Source organism: Macrotis lagotis, chromosome X (genome assembly GCF_037893015.1).
Source record: "Macrotis lagotis isolate mMagLag1 chromosome X, bilby.v1.9.chrom.fasta, whole genome shotgun sequence".
In the NCBI taxonomy this organism is placed as follows: domain Eukaryota; kingdom Metazoa; phylum Chordata; class Mammalia; order Peramelemorphia; family Peramelidae; genus Macrotis; species Macrotis lagotis.
This window is the reverse complement of record NC_133666.1, coordinates 533354501-533377144: the sequence shown is the minus strand read 5'-3', so window position 1 is coordinate 533377144 and position 22644 is coordinate 533354501. Positions and strand designations below refer to the sequence as shown.

General features: G+C 38.2%; 1 protein-coding gene, 1 long non-coding RNA gene and 1 pseudogene across 3 annotated transcripts in view; 1 reads left to right on the top strand and 2 right to left on the bottom strand.

Moving 5' to 3' along the window:
• The window catches only part of LOC141496823 (ribosyldihydronicotinamide dehydrogenase [quinone]-like), a 26926-nt gene extending 11354 nt beyond the window's left edge, over positions 1 to 15572 (top strand). The window contains exons 4-7 of the mRNA XM_074199412.1: positions 3673 to 3803; positions 9117 to 9230; positions 13780 to 13881; positions 15276 to 15572. Of these exons, the coding sequence (XP_074055513.1) occupies positions 3673 to 3803; positions 9117 to 9230; positions 13780 to 13881; positions 15276 to 15449 (521 nt within the window). The 3' untranslated portion in view covers positions 15450 to 15572. The remainder of the gene's footprint in view (positions 1 to 3672; positions 3804 to 9116; positions 9231 to 13779; positions 13882 to 15275) is intronic.
• LOC141496824 (uncharacterized) lies at positions 12502 to 22644 on the bottom strand. Of its 2 annotated transcripts, XR_012471177.1 has the most exons (5): positions 22419 to 22644; positions 16680 to 16738; positions 15820 to 15863; positions 15217 to 15400; positions 12502 to 12637 (listed from the first exon to the last, which is right to left on the bottom strand). It is a non-coding gene; the product is annotated as an uncharacterized LOC141496824 (long non-coding RNA). The 2 variants fall into 2 exon arrangements; XR_012471176.1 differs by lacking the exon at positions 12502 to 12637 and having other exon boundaries at positions 15069 to 15400.
• On the bottom strand, positions 20125 to 21260 carry LOC141502479 (NAD-dependent protein deacylase sirtuin-6-like; annotated as a pseudogene).

Below are 22644 nucleotides of genomic sequence, written 5' to 3'. Positions count from 1 at the left end.
TTTCTTTATATCCAGAGGTAGCCAGGCAGATTGATGTACCTGGTGAATGAATGCCAGACATGGGAAGGACATGGAGAATAAGGTGTCCCCAGTGCCCTCTCTGTTAGAGTGGTAGGATTTAATTGTAAGGATATAACCAAGTTCCTGGAGCAACAATCCATCAAAATTAGGTATAAGTAAAGTTAATGTTTAAGGGAAGGAGTGAGGAATCTTTTTTTTTTTTGGCCAAGGACCATTTGGATGTTTATAACATCATTAGAGGGTATACAAAATTATCAGTTTAAAAATCCTAACCCTGAAAAGTTTATTATTGAATTTCAAGTTCCACCTGTGGTTACCTTAGCAGTGCTGACCAGACCAAATGAAGACCCTCAAGCTAGGTAAGGGTCAGCTGTGTAGTTGATATAACCCAACACATACTCCCCAGAGGAGGCAATAGTCTTCATCTCCTTGACTGTTGCTTTTGCTCAGGTATGTCTGACTGAAATGACCCTGATTTCAGGTCCCAGTGCTCTAGTCACTGTACCACCTAGCTGTCCTCATACCTACTTGGTTAAGGAATAGAGGTTACTTTTCTGGGCAGAAAGCAAGTAAAGCAGTGGTCTAAGGCCAGGGTCATTTGGTGGTCTCACCTCCAGAAGTACAAGGAAATGGATAGAGGCTGATGCTTAAGAAAGAGGAAGAAGATGACAAATTAGAGAATGTTGGTGGCTTGAAAGAGGAAAAAGAAGGGATTAGACAGAGTTACTCTGAGGTTCAGCCTAGGGATACTGATGTCAGGAATTCTTAATCTCAGGTTCATGAACCTCGAATGATAATAGAAAGAGATAGATAGATAGATAGATGTTCAGTCATTTCAGTTGTATCCAACACTTTGTGACCATATTTGGAGTTTTCTTGGCAAAAATAAAAATACTGGAGTAGGTTGCCATTTCCTTCTCCAGTTCATTTTACAGATGAAGATACTGAAGCAAATAAAGGTTAAGGGACTTAACTAGTATTGGGGTATTTTTTAGGGTTTTGCAATGTAAATGGGGTTAAGTGGCTTGCCCAAGGCACACAGCTAGGTAATTATTAAGTGTCTGAGGCCGGATTTGAACCCAGGTACTCCTGACTCCAAGGCTGGTGCTTTATCCATTACACCACCTAGCTGCCCCTTTAGCTAGTATTGTTATATTACTAGTATATCTGGGCCAGATTTAAATTCAGGTCTTTCTGACTTCAGGTCTGGTGAACCACTGTGCTACCTAGCTGCCAAAAGATATAGAGATATATAGATGATATATTATTAATATAAATTTATTTAAAATTGTATACATTCATTATATTGTATTAATATGCAGTTCTAAATATTACATAAGTATCATATTATTTATTATACATTGCATATAAACAAATAATTATATATTATTTGCTACAGATATCTATTTGCTAATTTATTTATGATAATTGTATAAGTATATCTAATTGCATATCTACATAATTATTTTCTTTATACTTTATTTAATGAATTTTAAAATCTTATTTAGAGAAGGGATTCAAAGACTTCATCAAACCATGTTTCTAAATCCTTTCCCTAGTCTGAGGAAGCACCAACCTTTAGTAATTATTTTCAGAGGTTTCTCTATGAGGTCATGTTAGTCATTTGATCTGTCATGTTTCATTATCTGGAATTGAATCAGTAGTATAATAGTTTATATCTAAATAGGAATTGCACTTTACTTAAAGTATTTCTGTGATTTAGATCAGAGATGTCAAATTCAAATAGAAATAGATTCTTGCCTGATAGTTATTGACTTAACAAACTACAAATTATCCATGTTGTATTATAATTTTATTTATTCTGTTGAACATTTTCTGTTCTGTTGAACATTTTTTCTAACATTTTAATTTAGTTCTGCCAAGCTTAATGCTTGATAAGCTATTAGTTATAGGTGTATACTTAACTAGAATTTTGTTGTTCAGTGGTATCCAACCCTTCATGACTTCATTTTGAGCTTTCTTGGTAGAGATACTGGAATGGTTTTCCATTTCCTTCTCCAGCTCATTTTACAGATGAGGAAACTGAAGGAAACAGGGTCAAGTGACTTCTCAGGGTCATTCAACTAACATGAGTTTTTCTGACTTTAGACTTGGTACTCTATCCGCTAAGCCACCTAGGTGCCCCATGAGTTAGATACCTCTGACTTAGATAGAAGTTCTATCATTAACCTCCTATTGCCAGTGGAGAAATTATTATTCAGCCAGTCAACAAGTATTTATTAAACACTTTCAGAATGCTAGACTCTATGCTAAGCCCTGGAATTCAAAGAACAGCAAAACTACCATCCTTTCCCTCAAGGCTGACATGCTCTTAATAGGGAGACAATGTAAAACTTAACATACATACATACATATATATATATATATATATATATATATATATATATATATATGAAATATTTGCAGCATAAATGAGAGGTATAATTACCGAAGGGAGACATTAGCAGCTCATTAGCAGAAAAGGCTTCCTGAAGAAGGTAGGCTTTGAGCTCAGTCTTGAAGGAAGTCAGTGGAGCCAGGGGGTGTAAATGAGCATTCTGAAACTGGGGGACAGCCAGTGAAAATCTCCTTCACCAAGAGAAGCCAGAAGAGCAAAGAGGTCACAGTTCCTGGGTCCTAGCATATAAAGTGTAAGTCAATTGGAAAGGTAAGAAGGGATCAGTTATAAAGGGTTTTAAAAGCCAAAAAAATTTTATATTTGATCCTGGAGATAGTAGGGAGCCATTGAAGTTTACAGATCAGACTTGGCAACACATCTGGATTTATGGGATGCCTCTGAGTGAGAACTTGAAGGTGACACCAAGGTTGTAAATGCAGGTGAGTGGGAAAATGGCAATGCCTTTAACAATGATAAGGAAGTTTGCAAGAGGGTAGGTTTAATTGTGGAAAGATGATAATTTGTTTTTGGATACCTAGAGTTTGTGGAAAACTACAGTACATCCAGTTTGAAATGTTCATCAGAAGAGAGATTAGTATTGGACAAATTGACCAGAAAATCATTTTGACTGAAGGGAATTGATTTGTCTAGTATCATAAGACCAGTAAATGGCAGAATTCAATGCAAACACTCCATAATGCAAGCTTTTCACAAGATGCCTTTTGAAAAATTTTATTCCTCATCTATAACCTATATTAAATTGCTTACCATCTTAGGGAGGGGAGAGAAAAGGGAGGGAGAACATTTGAAATTCAAAGTTGTATATTAAAAAATGAATGCCAAAAAATTAAAAACAAATAAACAGTAAAAAAGGAAGAAAATTTACATTCCTTCATTCAAGTAAAAGGAAGTAAAAGAGGGTCATAAATCACACTAACTTTCATATTATGACTGATAACCAATTTTTAGTTAGACCCTACTACTAAAGGCAATCCATTGCTATGAACTCTTAATTCTCAAGGATTAACACTAAATTAGAAGGTTTAGCTACAATAAATGGTGTTTGGATTCACTTTAATGCTGTTTATTTTGCATCCCATCAAGACTTCTCTCTAAGAAGAGACATATTAGATTCTAGCCTATTATGGAGGACCTGTGACTTACTGGGGGGGGGGGGTGGAGGGGCAGGTGGGAGGGGTCAGTGGAACGAGGTTTTTTTTTTGAATAACTAAATTTGGCATATTCCTCTGCAGGTCCTTTGAATAACTCAGACTTCTTCAATTATGGGTTAGAAGCACATGTGGCATATAAGAAAGGATTACTGTCCAGTGATGTGATTGAAGAGCAAAAGAAAGTTCAGGAAGCTGATTTAATCATATTTCAGGTAAGTGTTTCCTTTGATAAAATATGTTGAATTGGATCCTCCCAGTGAATACATTCTTCTGGTAATATTTCTTGGTATTAGAAATCACACCAAGGCATGGGCTTATGCCATCACTCAGGACACCACTTAGTAAGTCATTGTCTCAAGGCCTGTGTCTTGAAGGTAAATTGAATGGGGGCAGTAAATATCACAAGCTTAAATTCAGAGACCAATGCAAAATGTTAGTAAAAGTTTTCCCCCATGACCTCCATCTGAGGAATGTACTGTCCATATACTTGGCGTGTATCCTTTTAAGAGACTGTGGGATGGCATTTTGTGTATAGTTCAACCCATCTGGGGAAGCATGATGGTGGCAGGGATAGAGTACCAGGCCTAGAATCAGACCTGAGTTCAAATTTTGCCTTTGATACTTACTAGCTATGTGATCTTGGGCAAGTCACTTAACCCTCTTTACCTCAGTTTCCTCATATGTAAAATGAGTTAGAGAAGGAAATGATAAACCACTCCAGTATTTCTACCAAGAAAACCTCAAATAGGGCCACAAAGAGTTGGATGTGACTGAAAAACATCTGAACAACAACAAACAAAGTTTATCTGGAAAATTGAGTTTGAAAAATGTTTTCACCCAAAATAGCCAGAAATTGTAGCAAGTCTTTCTTTATCTGAATCTTAGCAGTAGAGACAGAAAAGGCTCTTCTAGGCCAATGCCATAATTTTCAAGTTGAATAAACAGTATTATACAGCATATTGGATAGGGCACTGATCTTATTTCAAATCCACCTTAGACTAGCTGGGTGACTTTGGGTGAGTCATCTGTATGCCTCAGTTTCCTCCTTCCTCTCCTTGTTTGAATCTCCTTTTGTGTGTTATCTTCTGCCCTTTGACTGTAGCTCCTTGAGGGCAGTCTGTCTTTGTTTTTTTTTATTTGGATCCCTAGCACTTAACAAGGCCTGTCAGTAGTAAACACATAAGGGGCAGCTAGGTGACAAAGTGGATAGAGCACCAGCCCTGGGGTCAGGAGGACCTGAGTTCAAATTCAGCTTCAGACACTTAAAAATTACCTAGCTGAGTGACCATCGGCAAGTCACTTAACCCTACTGCCTTGCAAAAACAATAAAACAAAAGAAGACACTTAATAAATGCTTATGAACTATTGACTAATGAAGGGGCTGTTTTCAAGGATTCTTTCCAGTTCTAAATTCCATGATCCTATGGCCCAGAGATTATTCTGGTACAAGGGATAGAGTTAGAGCTTAAATTACAATGCTCTTTCCACACTGGACCACAGCCCATCCCTAATATTAATTGTCTCTGTCTTCCATAACACTTTGCACAGATTTCCTAAGGGATTGAGAACTGTTTCTCAGAATACTAAGTCAATACTTTTCCTTTTTTCTTTAAATTTTATTTTTTTAAAACAAATATGGGGCAGCTAGGTGGTGTAGTGGATAGAGCACCGGCCCTGGAGTCAGGAATACCTGAGTTCAAATCTGGCCTCAGACACTTAATAATTACCTAGCTGTGTGGCCTTGGGCAAGCCACTTAACCCCATTGCCTTGCAAAAAAAAATCTTATCTTTCTTCCACCACTTGTTGAAAAAGAAGAAAAACACATCCCTTGTCACAAATATGCATAAGTCAAGTAAAATAAATTCTTGCATTGACTGTTCAAAAAATATGTTTCTGTCTGCACTCTGGGTCTGTTCCTTTTCTGTGAGGAGGTGGCTAGCCTGCTTCCATCATCCTTCCTCTGGAATCCTGGTTAGTTGTGGCATTCATCAGAGTTCTTATGTCTTTTAAATGTATATTTAGAGTGTTGTTATCAACATTGTTCTCCTGCACTATTACATTATTGATGGAGCTGTGAACTCATCCAACCTTTCTGGAGAACAATTTAAAATTATGCCCAAAGGGCAACAAAAATGTGCATACCCTTTGACCCAGTAATACCACTACTAGGTCTACACCCTGAAGAGATGATAAAAAAAAGGATAAAAACATCACTTGTACAAAGATATTCATATCATCCCGGTTTGTGGTGGCAAAGAATTGGAAATCAAGTAAATGTCCTTCAATTGAGTAATGGCTTCGCAAACTGTGGTATATGTATGTCATGAACACTATTGTCCTATTAGAAACCAGGAGGGATGGGAATTCGGGGGAGCCTGGAGGGATTTGCATGAACTGATGCTGAGTGAGATGAGCAGAACCAGAAAAACACAGTACACCCTAACAGCAACATGGGGGCGATGATCAGCCCTGATGGACTCACTCATTTCATCAGTGCAACAATCAGGGACAATTTGGGACTGTCTGCTATGGAGAATGCCATCTATATCCAGAGAAAGAGCTGTGGAGTTTGAACAAAGACCAAGGACTATTACCTTTAATTTAGAAAAAAAGAACTGGTATCTTGTTGTCTGATCTTGCTATCTCTTATACTTTGTTTCTTCCTTAAGGATATGATTTCTCTCTCATCACATTCAATTTGGATAAATTTATACCATGGAAACAATGTAAGACTGGCAAATTGCCTTCTTGGGGGGGGTGAGGGGAGGGAAGTAAGATTAGCGGAAAATTTGTAAAACTCAAAATAAATAAAATCTTTAAGTACAAAACAAAATTGTTCTCCTGGTTGTATTTGGCTCACTCTGCATCAGTTCAGACAAGTTTTCTCTTAACTAATCCTTGTCATTTCTTAAAGCATAAAAGCATTCCTTCACCTTCATAAACTATAATTTGTTCAGGAATGTCCCAGTTGTTGGATACCCCTCTAGTTTCCAATTCTTTGCCATCACAAAAAATCTGCCATCAATCTACTTGTATATATGGATCCTGTTCCTCTTTATTTGATGTCTCTGGGGTGTGGACATTGTACATCTAACTGGATCACTTTGGAGACATAACCCCCAAATTGTTTCCCAGAATGTTTGGACCAATCCATAGTTCTACCAAGAGTGCCTTTATAATGAGCCCTTCTTTCTTATAGCCTGTCTAGCTTTTTTTTCATTTTCCTTTTTAGTCTATTTTGCTGATCTGAGGGGTATGAAGCAGGACTTTCTCTAATAGTGTTTTGGATCATTTTTTTCCCCCCAAGCTATTTTTGATAGCTTGGATATTTTCCTTAGAATACTGTCAAACAGGCAGTTTTCAGAGGGCAAAATCTAATTTATCTATAATCATATGAAAAATGTTCTAAATCACTGTTGATTGGAGAAATGCAAATGAAAACAATTCTGAGGTACCACCTCACACCCATCAGACTGGCTAATGTGATAGAAAAGAAAAATGATAGATGTTGGAGGGAATGTAGAAAAATTGGGACATTAATGTATTGTTAGTGGAGCTATGATGTGATTCAACTATTCTGGAGAGTAATTTGGAACTACACCCAAAGGGCTATGAAACATATATCCTTTTTTTTAAATGTATATCCTTTAACCTGAAATATTAGTATTATTATCATGGTCTTCTTTGAAAATGAAGGACTAACATCACTACTACTAAGTCTGTTTCCCAAGAGTTCATCAGAAAAGGGAAAAGGACTCATATGCTTAAAAATATTTATAGCAATTCTTTTATGGTGGCAAAGAACTGGAAATGGAGGATATAGGGCAGGAGGATCTGAGTTCAAATCCAGCCTTGGACATTTAATAATTGCCTAACTGTAACCTTGGGCAAGTCACTTAACCCCAGTGCCTTAAAAAATGGAGAGGATGTCCATCAATTGGGGGCTAATAAACAAGGGTTTCTGTAATGGAATACTATTATTCTATAAGAAATGATGATCAGACATTTCTGAAAAACCTGGAAAGATTTATAAGAACTGAGGCTGAATGAAGTAAGCAGAACCATGAGATCAATGTACACAGTAACAGCAACATTATGAGATTGTGAGAACTAAAATGAACTAAGCTCTTGTCAATACAATGATCAAAGACAATTCCGAAAGACTCATGCTGGAAAATGCCACCCAAATCCAGAGAAAGAACTATGGAGTCTGAATGTAGAAGAAAGTATTCTTTTAAAAAAACTTTTCTTGGAAATGCTTATCATGATTCATGTGTATGATCTCTATCACTTGGAAAGGGGAGGAGAGGGAGGAAGAAAATATGGAACTCAAAATTTAAAAAAATCAATTGTTAGAAATTTTTGCAGATTGTTGGAGAAGATAATAGAAAATTGCCTGTTCATATCCCTTGAATATTCATTTATCAATCAATCCACATTCTTTAACCCATTTAAAAAAATTCCAGACTGAGGTCAGGAGATGTAGATTCACAAAACCATGACTAAAAAAACCAGGGATAGACTCATCAACCCGTTGTTAGTCACAAGTGAATCAGATTTGAACACCAAAATTCCCATGCATGCCTTTTTTTTTTTTAATGTGTTGAGAGCAAGGGACAGGCCTGAGCCTGGAAAGGAATGTAGAAGTATTTCCCTCTTGTGGAGACAGTAGTGTTTAAGCATGCTTCCCCAAAATCATGTGTTAAATTATGTTTTGCTCTAGTCCCTTTCTTGGTAGTATAGTTAGCACATTTTACCAGGAAATAAGATTGCAAAGGGGAACCTGAAATCACTTGCAAACTGTCCCAAATATCAAAGGAACATAATTTATGGATTGTTTCATATATTATCTAAAATTCAGATCTTGGTAATGGTGCCAAATGAAGGGAAAGCATCTAGGGACTTTCTTGTCAAAATTCTAATTCTCTGATATGTAAATTCCAGACAAAATCCAGATATTGACAGTTCCAGATCAAAAAAATATTGATAATTTTAAGGGGATGACTTCGAAGTTTTGCCAGTAACTTTGAGAGGATTTGGATACGTTAAAAAAAAGGTTATACAGATAAGAGTTTGTCTATTTTCGAAAGAAACCCCATAAAAATGAATTCTCAAATTCCTGCCTAGCCCACCACTCCCATTCTCCCAGCCCCTCTTCCCTTCCCATATTAACTACTACAAGTTGAGGCATATTTTTTCTTTACTTTGCTTAATTTATATTATATGTAAATGTGGTTTCTTTTACAACTTGGCTAATATAGAAATATGTTTTGCATGACTTCACATATTATAATTGATATCATATTCCTTGTCTTAAGAGGTAGGGGAGGAGCAGAAGAGAGAATTTAGAATTCAAAATTTCTGAAATGAATGATAAAAAGTGTTTCAATGTAATTGGGAAGTAGTTAATGAAATAATAAACAATATGTTTAAAAATTAAACAATGAACACTAGAAGTTTCCCACCAAGTTGAATTATTTATTTCTGTCTTGTGACTGAAGATCTTCCTGTTCCCTTTCCCTAGTTTCCCTTGTATTGGTTCAGTGTGCCTGCCATCATGAAAGGCTGGATGGACAGAGTCCTTTGCCAGGGATTCGCTTTTGATTTTCCAGAATGCTTTGATAGAGGCTTCCTCCAGGTATGTTCAATGGAATATGTTATTATACAATCTCTTGGAACAAGACCTAAAACTAAAGGGTTCTAAGGATTTTTTTTCAAAGTCCTGTAATTTTCATCACTGGACCCTCTCTGTTCCTTGGTATTTTTTATTTTTACTTCACTCTTCTAAAGGGTCTGACCCATTACTTCATTGAAAAAATTAAGAGCATATAACACAAGCTCGCTGAATTAATTTTTCTATATATCAAAATTATTTCTCAAGTTTCATTAACCTCTTCTTCCTTACTGTTTCAGAAGGTGAAGACCTCTCTCTCCACACCTACCTTGAACTTATATCTCTTCTCCCTTTTAATACTGAGTTTCTTGAAGATGTACACACTGTCTCTTTTTTCCTCTTAAAAATATTATTTTTAATTTATGGAATAAAATAGGTATTTCAATATAGATATAGCAAAAAGGTAATTATATGTGAAATTGCAACTCTATTATGTACAGCTTGCTATTCTTTTTAAATATATAATAAAGTTATAACATAAATTTTTTCCTTCCCTTTTTCTGCCCTAGAGATGACTAGCTTTATGCAAAAGTAAGCATATATATATTTATATGCAAAATTATCTGCACATATGTCTGTTTATCAGTTTTTTCTCTAGAAGCAAATAGTATCTCTCTTCATATGTCCTATATTTTTAAATTTATATATTTGTAGTAGTAAAAATGATTTATTCACTTAAAGTCATTCTTTTTTAAAAATATATCTCTGTCATAGTTTTTTTATTTATTTAAGGCAATGGGGTTAAGAGACTTGCCCAAGGTCACACAGCTAGGCAATTATTAAGTGTCTGAGGTCAGATTTGAACTCAGGCATTCCTGACTCCAGGGCCGGTGCTCTATCCATTGCACCACCTAACTACCCCTAAAGTCATTCTTCAAACAAAATTATTGTTACTACATATGTTTTCTTACAATTTTTTCTTCTAATGAATTGCCATTGTCCTTCAATTGCCCTTTATCTCCTAGGCACTCTTCCCAAAGTAGACTAGACGGAGCTCAGAAAGTTTTAAGAGACAAAAATGTGGCAACCTCTCCTCATTCCTCTTAGGAGGAAAGTGAGGACACCATCTTAATCCCCTCCTCACCACATTGGTAGAACTCCCCCAAACCCTTCTACAGTTGCTATAGAATTCACCTACTTTGACAATCTTGGCCACTCTTTCCTGGACACACTAACTGGATCTTCTCTTTGTTCCCTACACATTCTTTCTGATCTCCAAAGACCACACTTATTTTCATAAGTGTCCTGAACTGGAAATAAATGCCAACTCACTAACCATTCATGTCCCTTCCCTCACTACACCCAAACTGGCTTCCCCAACCTCCAGAATGGAACATCACCAACCCTGAGACCACTTTCTCACTGCAGCCTGTCCTCATAGGTCCTCCAATGGTAGACAGGATCAGTTGGGTCAATGGGGTTGACCTACCCTCAAAAGATCCAGTTTTAAGTTCAGAAGCTACCCCATTTAATAAAATATAGTGATCCCTAAATATCTCCCCACTCTTGCTCTTGAGGAACAGTTGTACCCACTTTACCACCACCCCCTCATAAGGGAGAATTTTGATGGCTTAAATTATGACTTTAAAATGTATTACTGGAACATACCACCAAAAATGAAAGTAAAGTGAAAACAGCATATATAACTTGTTGAAAGGTCTGATATGATGGACCAAGTTTCCCCTCAGTGATCTGACTCATAATCATAATAGTATATTTAGTATTTATGTAGTATTCTAAAGTTTGCAAAACACATTATATATGTCATCTTATTTGAGCCTTACTAAATTCTGTGAGGTGGATGCTATTTTGTAAGTCCTTATTTACAAAAGAGGAAACAGATTGGGAAAAGTTAAGTGATCTGGCTAGGGTCATACAGCTAGTAATTGAATGAGGAAGGGTTCAATCTAAAATACACTGATATAATTAGAACAGAATACTAGATAAATGGGTGTACGGTAACTATAAATTCCAAATCAATTAATCACTAAACATTTATTATAAATTGCCTACTATGTGTTCTTTCTAAGGTACAAGAAGAGGCAAAAGATAGACCCTGATGTCAAAGAACTTATAATAACTTTTTTTTTTTAATAAGAAGTAGAAAGAAGCGAGTCTAGAGCTCACATCTTTGACAGTGGTGGCTGCAGAGCCAGCTTCCTGTGACCGGGGTCTCAGCTCCAGGGCTGGTCTCGGTGGATAGGTGAGCCTCCCACAGGAGTGAAATTTCAGATTGAGATGAGGAAGACAGAATGCCTATAAAATCTTTGACAGGGAGGGCACCTACCTTCTAGGAACTCCTGCTCTGCCTGCAGGTGACTGAGAGGGGTGGGGGGGATACCAACTGTGAGTCACCTCTGAGGCGTTGGGAATGTTGCAGATGGGTCCAAAGGCCATAGTTGCTGATGGGCCATCCGGCAGTCACAGAGGGTGACGTTCTTTATCTAATTTACATGACTAGTATAGGCAGAAGGATACACACATAACATGTACACACACGCCACATATATACACTTCCATACACATTCACACACACAAACACTGCACAAGCACAAACCAGATATCATGCACACAAAGACAAAAGACACACAAGCTCATACTATATACACACACTCATCACACATGCAGACATATACCAGACATCATACAGGCACATACACATACGTGCATACACACTTTTCATACATACACGTCCACACAAACATGCACCTGCTATACACACTCACGCCCCACACACATTATTTACATATACAGATAAGCACCATATTGTTGTCTCAGTCAGACTGAGACTTGTCCTTAGCCTAAAAAGGCCAGGCCTCCCACTACAGTCAAAGACATCTCCAGTCATCCTGATCCATATCAGGCCACTTGACCCGGATGGCTCTGGAGGAGAACGTGAGGCTGGTGGCAGAGCACGGCATGCCCTCACTCAAATCTAATCCATGTGCTTGTTATTGTATCACCTCCCTGATGTTGTGATCTTCTTCAAGATAGGACAAACAACAACAATATACACAATGCGCGCACACACACACACACACACCCATAAACACAAACTTATAATATACATACAGCATAGACATATCTACACCACACAGTGGTGACACACACATTACTTAACCCATACCAGAAAGTTCTGAAATACTAAAAGGATTGGGGGGGATACTCTGAATATTTAACAAAGTTTTGCCATCAGAATAAATCTATTTGCTTCAGCTAGTTGAATTGTGTTTTATGATTTAAAAAAAAAACCCTTGCAATTTCTATAGAGATGGTCTTCTTCATTGCATCCTCTGGTCAGTGTTCCTGCTGGATGTCTGGACACAGCACAGAATTTCCTTACATTCTATCATTGCTTTGTGTTGATATATCTAGTAAGAGAAAATATATTTATGTGTACCTGTAGCAGAGGTGGAGTCAACAACTCACACTGGCTTGAGAGAGCTGATTGTTAAATTTTAATATGATCATTTACATCATGGAAATAAGCCAACAGTACAAATCAGGGTGTGATTTATTATTGTGTTGATTGTCTAGACTCAAGAAATTGCTGAAAAAATGTTAATAATGCAAATTAAATTTAAAAGTATGTTGTTGTTGGTTATGGAACACTATTGTTCTATTAGAAACCAGGAGGGATGGGAATTCAGAGAAACTTGGAAGGATTTGAATGAACTGATGCTGAGCGAGATAAGCAGAACCAGAAGAACATTGTACACCCTAACAACATGGGGGTGATGATCAATCTTAATGGACTTGCTCACTCCATCAGTGCAATAATCAGGGACAATTTTAGGGTATCTGTGATAGGGAATACCATCTGTATCCAGAGAAAGAATTGTGGAGTTTAAGCAAAGACCAAAGACTATTACCTTTAATTTCTTTTAAAAAGGTATCTTATTATGTAATTTTGCTATCTCTTATATTTTATTTTTTCCTTAATGATATGATTTCTCTCTCAACACATTCAATTTTGATCAGTGTATAGCATGGAAACAATATAAAGACTATCAGACTGCCTTCTGTGGGGGGTGAGGGTAGGGAAGAGAGATTAGGGGAAAATTGTAAAAATAAAAAACAATTTAAAAAAAGAAATGGAAAAAAAGTATGTTATTGGGTATAATTTATCCCAAAAAGATGGTTGTTAAACATTTACTAGCACACTTCTGCCTATATGTATAATGGAGTTTTGAATGTCACATTTATATTTTTATTAAAGTGATCTAAGTATGAATTTATCCTTTCTATATTATTACATACACTTTGTATGGGCTGTCATCACTGTGTCTACCAAAGTTTCTCCATCGTGAAAACATCTTGACTGTAGAATTTTCATTTTATCAACTCTTTTTCTCACAGAAACCAAGGGATGAGAAAAGATCTCAAACTAACTAAAATTTAGAAAGCCAATATGAAATACTTCTTAGTTTGAATTGCTGCTAATATTTCTCATTAATATTTCTGTTTTTAAACAGTCAGTTTTTCTAATTTATTTTCTTGTTTTCAATTCCAGAACAAATTAGCCCTCATTTCATTCACCACTGGGGGTGATGCTGAGATGTTCTCCAAAGTAGGGCTCAGTGGAGATATTAAATACGTCTTGTGGCCTCTACAGGTATATCACTGTATATCACTGCTTCATTTTCTCTCTTCACTCCTGCTACTCCTCTGAGTAAAGAAAGAGGATCAGAAAATTCTGAATATATCAATCAGGCCAGAATTCACTGATACACTGTGTAGCAGATCTGGAATTGAGCCCTGTGCAAAGTAAATTAGATACCTATATTTTATGAATATTTTAATATATTATGAATAATTTAATGAATCTAAAAATAATGATAGAGAATAAGAAATGAAAGGTAAGAAGAAAGGAACTTATTTATGTAAGACAGGGTCAAATGCTCTTTTGTAATCAACAAACAATAAATTAAGTAGGATTTCATAATCTAGGCAACTTTCAGCATGCTTTATATCCATAAAGATAAAAAAAATCAATGTTTTTCCTTTCTTTAAAAAAAAGGTCTATTATAGAAGATCCTTAATGAAAGTCTGCCTTTGTCCAAATCATTGGTTAAAAATGTCAATAGGGAACCCATCAAGAGACAGATTAGGATGTACCTGGGAGTAGCATTTTGTCACCAGATAATACAAGCTGGTGCTTTATATGGGATGAATCAAAACCATTCTGAAGTCAAGAGATTCCTGCAGCAGCCAGATCATCTCCAATAGTCCTGTTTCCTATAAGTCAGGTCATAGGATGGAACAATTCTGGTAAAGTCAAGTGAGAAGGATGCCTTGCACAACATACCCTTCCTTATAATAAAAACAATTGTGCAACTCAGGCTTCTAATCATTTTGGACTACCAGAAAGATAAGGATGGATCCCTGGGGCATTACACAGCCATACATTAATGGCTATCCTTTGGAGCCAGGCAATTTTTCAAATCTACACACATAGGCCATATGAGGTCCACAACACTCTTGGATGCTGCCTCAAACAAATTAAACTTTAACTGAAAAATATTTAACAAAAATAAATAAAAGTTCAATAAAACAGAGAATGTTAATATGCCATTTACTTGAGTTCATTAGTCACCCATAGGGATCCTTATATAGAGTTTAGTGGCTTCTGTTCAGTGTGAGTTTGATCCCACTGATCTCTCCTTCCACACTTCCCCTCTTGTTCTCACAAATACCAGGAGAGAGTCTCTTAAGCTACTTCCCCCCAAAATGTATTTGATATATATTTGAATTAGAAAAATAAAACTTGTAAATATTAATTATTAATAAGACATCCTCTGACTTACCATGCCCTGTATACCATGGGCTAAAAGTAGTCATTTGTTTTCTGTGAATTTATAGTTTTAAAGAAGCTTTTCTTGTTGGTGTTACCTCTTTTGCTGTTTCAGAGCTTGAGGTCTCCCTCACGTTGCCTCTGAAATTTTTTTACCTGGGTTGAAATGGACAGGGTTGTATTTCTGATTAATTCCTTTCTCCCTCGGAGTCTAGCACGGAGTTTTACATTTCTGTGGTTTCAAAGTCCTTGCGCCTCAGGTCAGCTTTGCTCCAGAATACTCATCAGAAGATAAGAGAAAGGAAATGGTGGTGTCTTGGGCAAGGAGACTGGAGACCATCTGGAAAGAGAAGCCAATAGACTGCACTCCCTCCTGGTACTTTGAATAATAACCTCTTATATTGTGTACACTCCTTTCCCCCTTTTTTTTTTTGAAGTTGTGAGAGGCTCATGCCCTAGAGACAATCTGTTATAATCAATAAAGCTTCAAAGTTTACTTATGAAGTGAATCTGAGACCTTTCACATTTTATTTTTTCATCATTGATATATTTTAATATTACTTAATAAATATTTTAGTAAATATAGTTTACTGTGTTAAAATATTTTAGTTAGGTTCAGATAGAATGCTGGACATGGAGTCAGGAAAACCTGAGTTCAAATATGGCTGTGTGACCCTGGTAAGTCACTTCACCCTGTTTGCCTCAGTTTCCACATCTGTAAGATGACCTGGAGCAGAAAATAGCAAACTATTCCAGTACCTTTGCCAAGAAAAACTTCAATTGGGATCACAGAGAGTCAGACTCTATTGAAAAACAACACAAAAAAGAACACATGGTTAATGTAAGAGTCTGCAACTGATATTCCTTAGAAGTTCTAGGAACAATGGTTGGAGGGTGAGAGGAGAAATGAGCAGAGTCCTTTTCAAGAAAGGAAGTCCTCGGGGGGCAGCTGGGTGACATAGTAGTAGAGTTCCTGCCTTGGAATCAGGAGGACCTAAGTTCAAGTTTGGCCTCAGACACTTGACTCTTACTAGTTGTGTGACCTTGACCAAGTCACTTAATCCCAGTTGCTTTGGGAAGAAGAAAGAAAGGCCTCTCACAGAGCAGCCAGGGTCCAACCTCTGCAACCAGGGTGGAGAGCCTGGATGAACTGGGTACAGCATGCCACATAACTCTTTCCTTCTGCAGCTACCTCCTTAAACTATTAAAGGGGAGGGGTCTATAAGACATGCCTCCCAGGCAAGCCTGTGTGGGATGGGGCTACCTCTTGATGGAAGCCTGATGCTGCCTCTCTCTGAAGCTTTTGGATGCAATTTCAGCTCAGCAGCCAATAAAAAGTCACCTTCAGCAGTGTCACAGTGTGAACTGGGGCTGGGTCCTTCCATTCCACATCATATACCAGCTTCTGGAAGCAGCTCACCAATAGTCCCCATCATCATCACCACTGGGGGGGGGCAGTGCTGGCAGCAAGTGCAGCAGGCTACTCATACCCTGAGGATGGGGCTCCCATTAACCAGCCTTACTGAGATAACCAGGGGAATTGTAGTTCAGTTGCAAATTGAACAGAAGCAGTGAAGGAAGAGGTGTAGACAAAGATAGAGCTGGATAGAGTCCCTTACTTTTTGTGTGTGTCCCCCTGGGCAAGTCACTTCACCTCTGTTTGCCCCAGTTTCCTCACCTGTAAAGGGTTGTAAGGATCAAATGATATTTTTATAAAGTATTTAACACAGTTCTGTACCTAGTAAGTACTAGATAAACATTAGCTATTATTATTATTTTTTTTTATTATTATTATTTAGGTAGCTTGTAGCCTGGGCACTTGGGCAGTATGAGAACATAAGCAAAGACACAGGAAGGGACAAAGAACTCCCCAACTGCCACCATTGTCTATTCTAGTTCCAGAAGAGATACTCTATGTCCTCCCCATTTAGTTGAAAAATGGACTTGTGCACTCTGTCCCTTAGGCACAGCGGTTTGATCTCAGTTGAGAAACTTTCAATTCCTTTTTCTCTCTGGCTCTTGTAAGTTGGAGGGATAGTGAGATGTGCTATGAGACCTGGACTTATTTTGCAGAGCAGACATAAAATAATCAGTGAAAACCAAGTAGATCTTAAAGGAAGCAGGTCTTTACAACTAAGCCCTATGGTGGAAGCTACCCATATTTTAATTCTAACCTCTCTTCCTCCATACACATACCCACAAAACCCTCTCCCAAATATAAATTCAAGCTCAGGAGAAGAAGACAAAGCTATCTAGACAGAACAAAGGTCTTGGAGGTCAAGTGGAGCATAACTGTTATGAACAGATTACATTTGTTTGTTTTTCCTTTTTTAACAAATTGAAAGTTTGTGGCCATCCTGCATCATACAAGTCTATTGACACCATTTTTCACATTTCAGTAATCTTGCAACATTTTAAACTTTTTCATTATTATTATATCAGTTTTGGTGATCAGTCATCTTTGATTTTACTATTGTACTTGTTTGGGTGTGCCACAAATTACAGCCAGATAAGACAGTGGAAATTAATAAATGTTATATATGTTCTGTTTTAGATACCCACCATTCCCCTATCTTCTATTTCCCTTTTCCTTGAAATACAACAACAGAGAAGTGGCATTCTCCTAGCAGTGTTAAAATAGGAAGTCTGAATCATCCAGTATCCTTGCACAATGTCAACAATGAGTTCTTCATTGATGATGATGATGATGTTTGTCCTTGTTGAAGAGGACCCCAACCTCAGGGAGGCAATGCCATGACAAGCACCTGAACTGGATTTGAGTGAGGGGGGCTATGCTAAGTCAACAGCCTCACTTTCTCTTCCAGAGACATCTGGGTCCAGTGGCCATATATGAATCAGGCTGACTAGATGTGAGGCAATCAGGGTTGCCCAAGATCTCACAGCTAGTAAGTATAAAGTTTCTGAGGTCTAGCTGCCATAACACTGGTCACTAATATAACTCTAGACTGAGAGACAGCTAAGTCACTCAGTAGACAGAGCATCAAACCTGGAGTCAGAAAGACTTAAGTTCAAATGCTTAGATACTTTAATAGTTGGGAAACCCTGGGCAAATCACTTAATCTCTATCACCTCAGTTTCTCTATCTGTCATTGGGGATAATAATAATAAACTGACCTCCCAGGGTTGTTATGAAGATAAAATGAGATGATATTTGCAAAGTGTAGATCTTTACACACCACAATAAAGCTAGCCATTGTTCTTGTAGATAGAAGTTTGGGCTTAGCAAGATAGTTTATATTCAGTCACAGCACTTATCCTCTGTTTCAATTCACTGGAAAAAGAAATGACAAACCTCTCTAGTACCTTTGCCAAAAATACTACATGAACAGTATTGGCTTGCTATAGTCCAGGGGGGGAATCACAAAGAGTTGGACACTACTGAACCATATTATTATTTGATGTTGTAGAATGCAAATATCTATCTATCCATACACACACACACACACACACACACACACACACACACACACACACATATATATACTTTTTTTTTTAGATTTTTGCAAGGCAATGGGGTTAAGTGGCTTGCCCAAGGCCACACAGCTAGGTAATTATTGTCTGAGGCTGGATTTGAACCAGGTCCTCCTGACTTCAGGGCCAGTACTCTATCCACTGTGCCACCTTGCCACTCCTATATACACACATTTAATGATGATGTTTATCCTTTGGTCTTGAAGAAGAACATGACATCAGGGAGAAAATGCTATGACAAACACATGAATTAGATTTGAGTGAGGGTCTGTGCTAAGTCACTAGCCTCACATTCTTCTCCAGAGCCATCTGGGTCCAGGTATGAATCAGGACAACTGGAGAGGACCCTGGATGCAGCAGGAAAATGAAATCCCAATAAGGATTTTAAAACAAGCACTGTGGTTTGTTTGTTTTTTTATCAGTTATTACCCCCTAAATTGAAAACCTAGAACCTGTTGTTCTTTATCTACTTTCTTTTGAAAAATCATACCTATTTGTCAAAAATGTCCTTATCACTTCACTGAGCATCTACTTCATAAATGAGCCATGCAATATTCTTGTTGTTGGGAAAAACCAGATCCCTGAAGCTGATCTGTCCATCCTTGATATTGGGAAAAATTTCTTAAGGTCCTACTTCTGTTTTCCAACACTAACTTCATAAATGAGTCATACGATATTCTTGTGGTTGGGAAAAACTACATCCCAGAAATTGTGCTGTACAATCTGGACACTAGGAAAAGTTGTTTCTACTTCTGTTTTTCTGATGATGGTGTTTGTCCTTCATTCTGGAAGAAGACCACAACATCAGGGAGTAGATGTCAAGACAAGTACATGAATTGGATTGGAGTGAGGGGTCACTTTGCTACATCATCAGTCTCACTTTCTCCTCCAAAGCCATGTAGGTCCAATGGTCAGATATTGATCTGGACAACTGGAGATGGTCCTGGATGCGAGGCAATCAAAATTAAGTGACTTGCCCAAGGTCATGCAGCTAGTAAGTGTCTGAGGCTAGATTTGAACTTAGTTACTCTTGACTTTAGGATCAACACTATCTGATGTGACATCAAACTGCCTTGCTTTTCTCCTCCAATTTCATAAATAAGCCATATTATATTCTTGTAGTTGGAAAACTACATCCCAGAAGCTGTCAGAAAATTTATTTTGAATGGAAAGAAATTTTTATTATATTTAAAAAAAACTCTTGTATGAAAAAGGAAATCAAATTTATTTAAAGTAACCTCCCCCCAACTTACCCATTCCCATCATAGGATCATAGTTTATGGGAACTGGAAAGATCCCTCAAGATCTGCTAGTTCAACTTCATTTTACAGCTAATGAAACTATCCGACCCAGAGGAGTGAAGCAACTTTTCCAAAGTCATACCAGATGGGATTTGAACCCAAGTCCTCTGACTGTGAGTATAGTGGTCCTTCCACTAGATCACACTGTCGCCAGGCCCAAGGGCTGGACAAACTTGTAGATAACACTTGAGTGCACACCCACTTTGTACAGTAAGGAAGACTGGAGCACAGGAGTGCGCTGGCCTGAGTCCACACGCTGTCTCAAGCCAATTCAGCTGGGCATAGGCTCCAACTTCACCCTCTTGGGCAGCTGAGGAGGGGGGAGGCTGTTCTCGTTTGCCAGTTTCTTGCCCTGGGGGCTCAGCCTTGGGTGCTTTGGGCAGGGCTGGTGGGGTGGGGGACTCAGCCTTCAACTGTATTGGGAAGGGTAGCAGGGGTGAGGCCCGTTCCACCACAAGGGGCCCCTGCCACTCAGGGATCTCCAAGCACAGGTGCTTCATGAGCTTGACCATGACATCAACATGGCCATGAATTTGAAGGTCAGCCTGGCGATCATGCTTGGTGGCTTGCAGGTTGACTATGACTAAGAGGCGTTTAGTGAGCAGAGGCAGATTGCCACTGAGTCACATATGCAGTGAGATACCCAGAGTGATGGATGATCTGCATTCCTGCAGGCTTCATCAGCAAGGTTGAGGTCATGGTCAGGCAGAGAATCTTCATAGTCCAGGATAGTGGTCCCTCAGTTTCCCCCTGCAAGCCCAAAGGCCTCGGACCTTTGCTACTGTACACAAGCATCTTGTTGCCTTGAGGCCCATGCTGCCCACCATCACGTACATACTTCTTCTTACACTTGGCACATTCTTCAACAAACATGTTCCCATGAAGTTCAGCCAGTTTGTCCCTGGGGAAGCTGGAGCACATGTGCAATCCATCTACATTCTGGCTCACCAGGAATTTCAGGATACCCACTAGATCCAGCTGTAGCAAGGCCATATGGGTCTTAGAAGGCCAGGCACTCTCAAATGTTATGTCAAACTTAGGTGCCAGGCCCTGCCCCTCCATGGTCCACGCACCCCGGGGGCCCCTGAAGTCTGGGATGTCTGAGGAAGTGCTGATACCTGCACCTGTGTGAAATATCACATTGGAAGACCCCTGAATCATCTGTGCCAGCTCTCATACTTTCCTGTCTAGCTCTTCGGGGGGGGGGGGGAATCAAAGATCTTAGGAGGATCAGATGAAGGAAGTGGGATGGCTAACCAGGAGAAGACCTAGGGAAGGAGGCCCTATCTTCAAATATCTGGAGTACATATTGAAGAGGGCTTAAATTTGTTCTGCTTAAAACTCTGGGAGCCCACACTTGCCCTTATCTGCATAAGGCAAGAGCCAGGCTACGTAGTTCACCAACATTGTCCCCCAGGCCCAGCCCAAAGACACCCCTTCACATCAGCCCCTACAGGTTCAATCAGAAAAATTTCTTAAGGTCCTACTTCTCTTCAGGATACAGACAGTTTCACAGTATTGAAAAGCATTTTAATCTACACCACAAGTTTTTTTGTTCTTATCAGAGGCTGCCTTACTATATAATTGGAGGAATGAACTATAAAGTTCATGCAGTAATTCTCTGTAACAATAGAAGCACAGATCTAGTCCCTGTCCCTACCTGATGTTAATGAAAAGACATAAATCTATCCACATACTCAAAACTGATTCAAAGTGTTAACAAGGCAGGATTAAGTCCATATCACTGTCCCATAACACTGTCTCTAATGGGAATGAAATAACATGCAATATGGAGAGAATTGCTTTTAAATACCCAAACACTGTCACAGAAAGCAGATATATGCCTTAAGAACTTGACCCTAGGTCAGGGATAGACAGCTCAGCTTTAGGGATGGAGTTTTTACCAAGTACAAGGAGACACATGGCTCATTTATGAATGAAATAATATGGACATCTATGGCAAATGGATAGGTCTTTGACTGTTTTTATAGTTAAGGGAACAATAGGACCCAGGTTTTCAGCTTAGTGAGGAGAGAGGAAAGCACATTAGTGCTTCTTTTTAAAATCTGAATTATGATTTAATTTTACTTGAGAGGGTAGTGAAACAATGATAATAGAGTAAAAATATGAAAATTTCAATAAAAATGAAAAAGAAGCCCTGTAATTTTTTTCTCACTCCACTGTTTTTTATTGGATCTACCAGATATTAGAGTCTAACTGGATTCTCCTTCCATCATGCAAAAACAAATCTTCTTAGTGGCAAACACACACACACACAGACACACACACACATCTTAGTCACTACAAGTGGACCATGACCTAGACCCAGAACTGAATAAGAAGAGTAGGCTAGATTGCTATTGGGAAATTGCAGCTATTTTAATCACCACAAACTTCCCCTTGAAACAGAAATCAGTTTTTAATTCTAATATTCTCACCATTATGTTAAACTGTAACATACTTTATCATAACAATATTAGTGAAATTAATATTTCTGTAATATTTTACTTCAACTTCTGATGATTTCAGGAAAAAAAACCAATACAACAATTGAATTCTGCTTACCTAGTAGCAGATCCAATTCATTTCCCATTGATATGGAGCATTTGGGAAAAAGAGAAACTAGGGCAAAGGTTGTGCTTCAAAGAGAGGTGGTGCTTCTGATCTCACAAAGCAAGGGTCAGGTGAGAAGAAGACATACATGGTCCAACTTAGTTACCAAATCCTTAGTTGTTGTTGTTGTTGCTGAAACAGCCCCACTGCTGGTAAATTGGACTTCGTGACTCTTTTC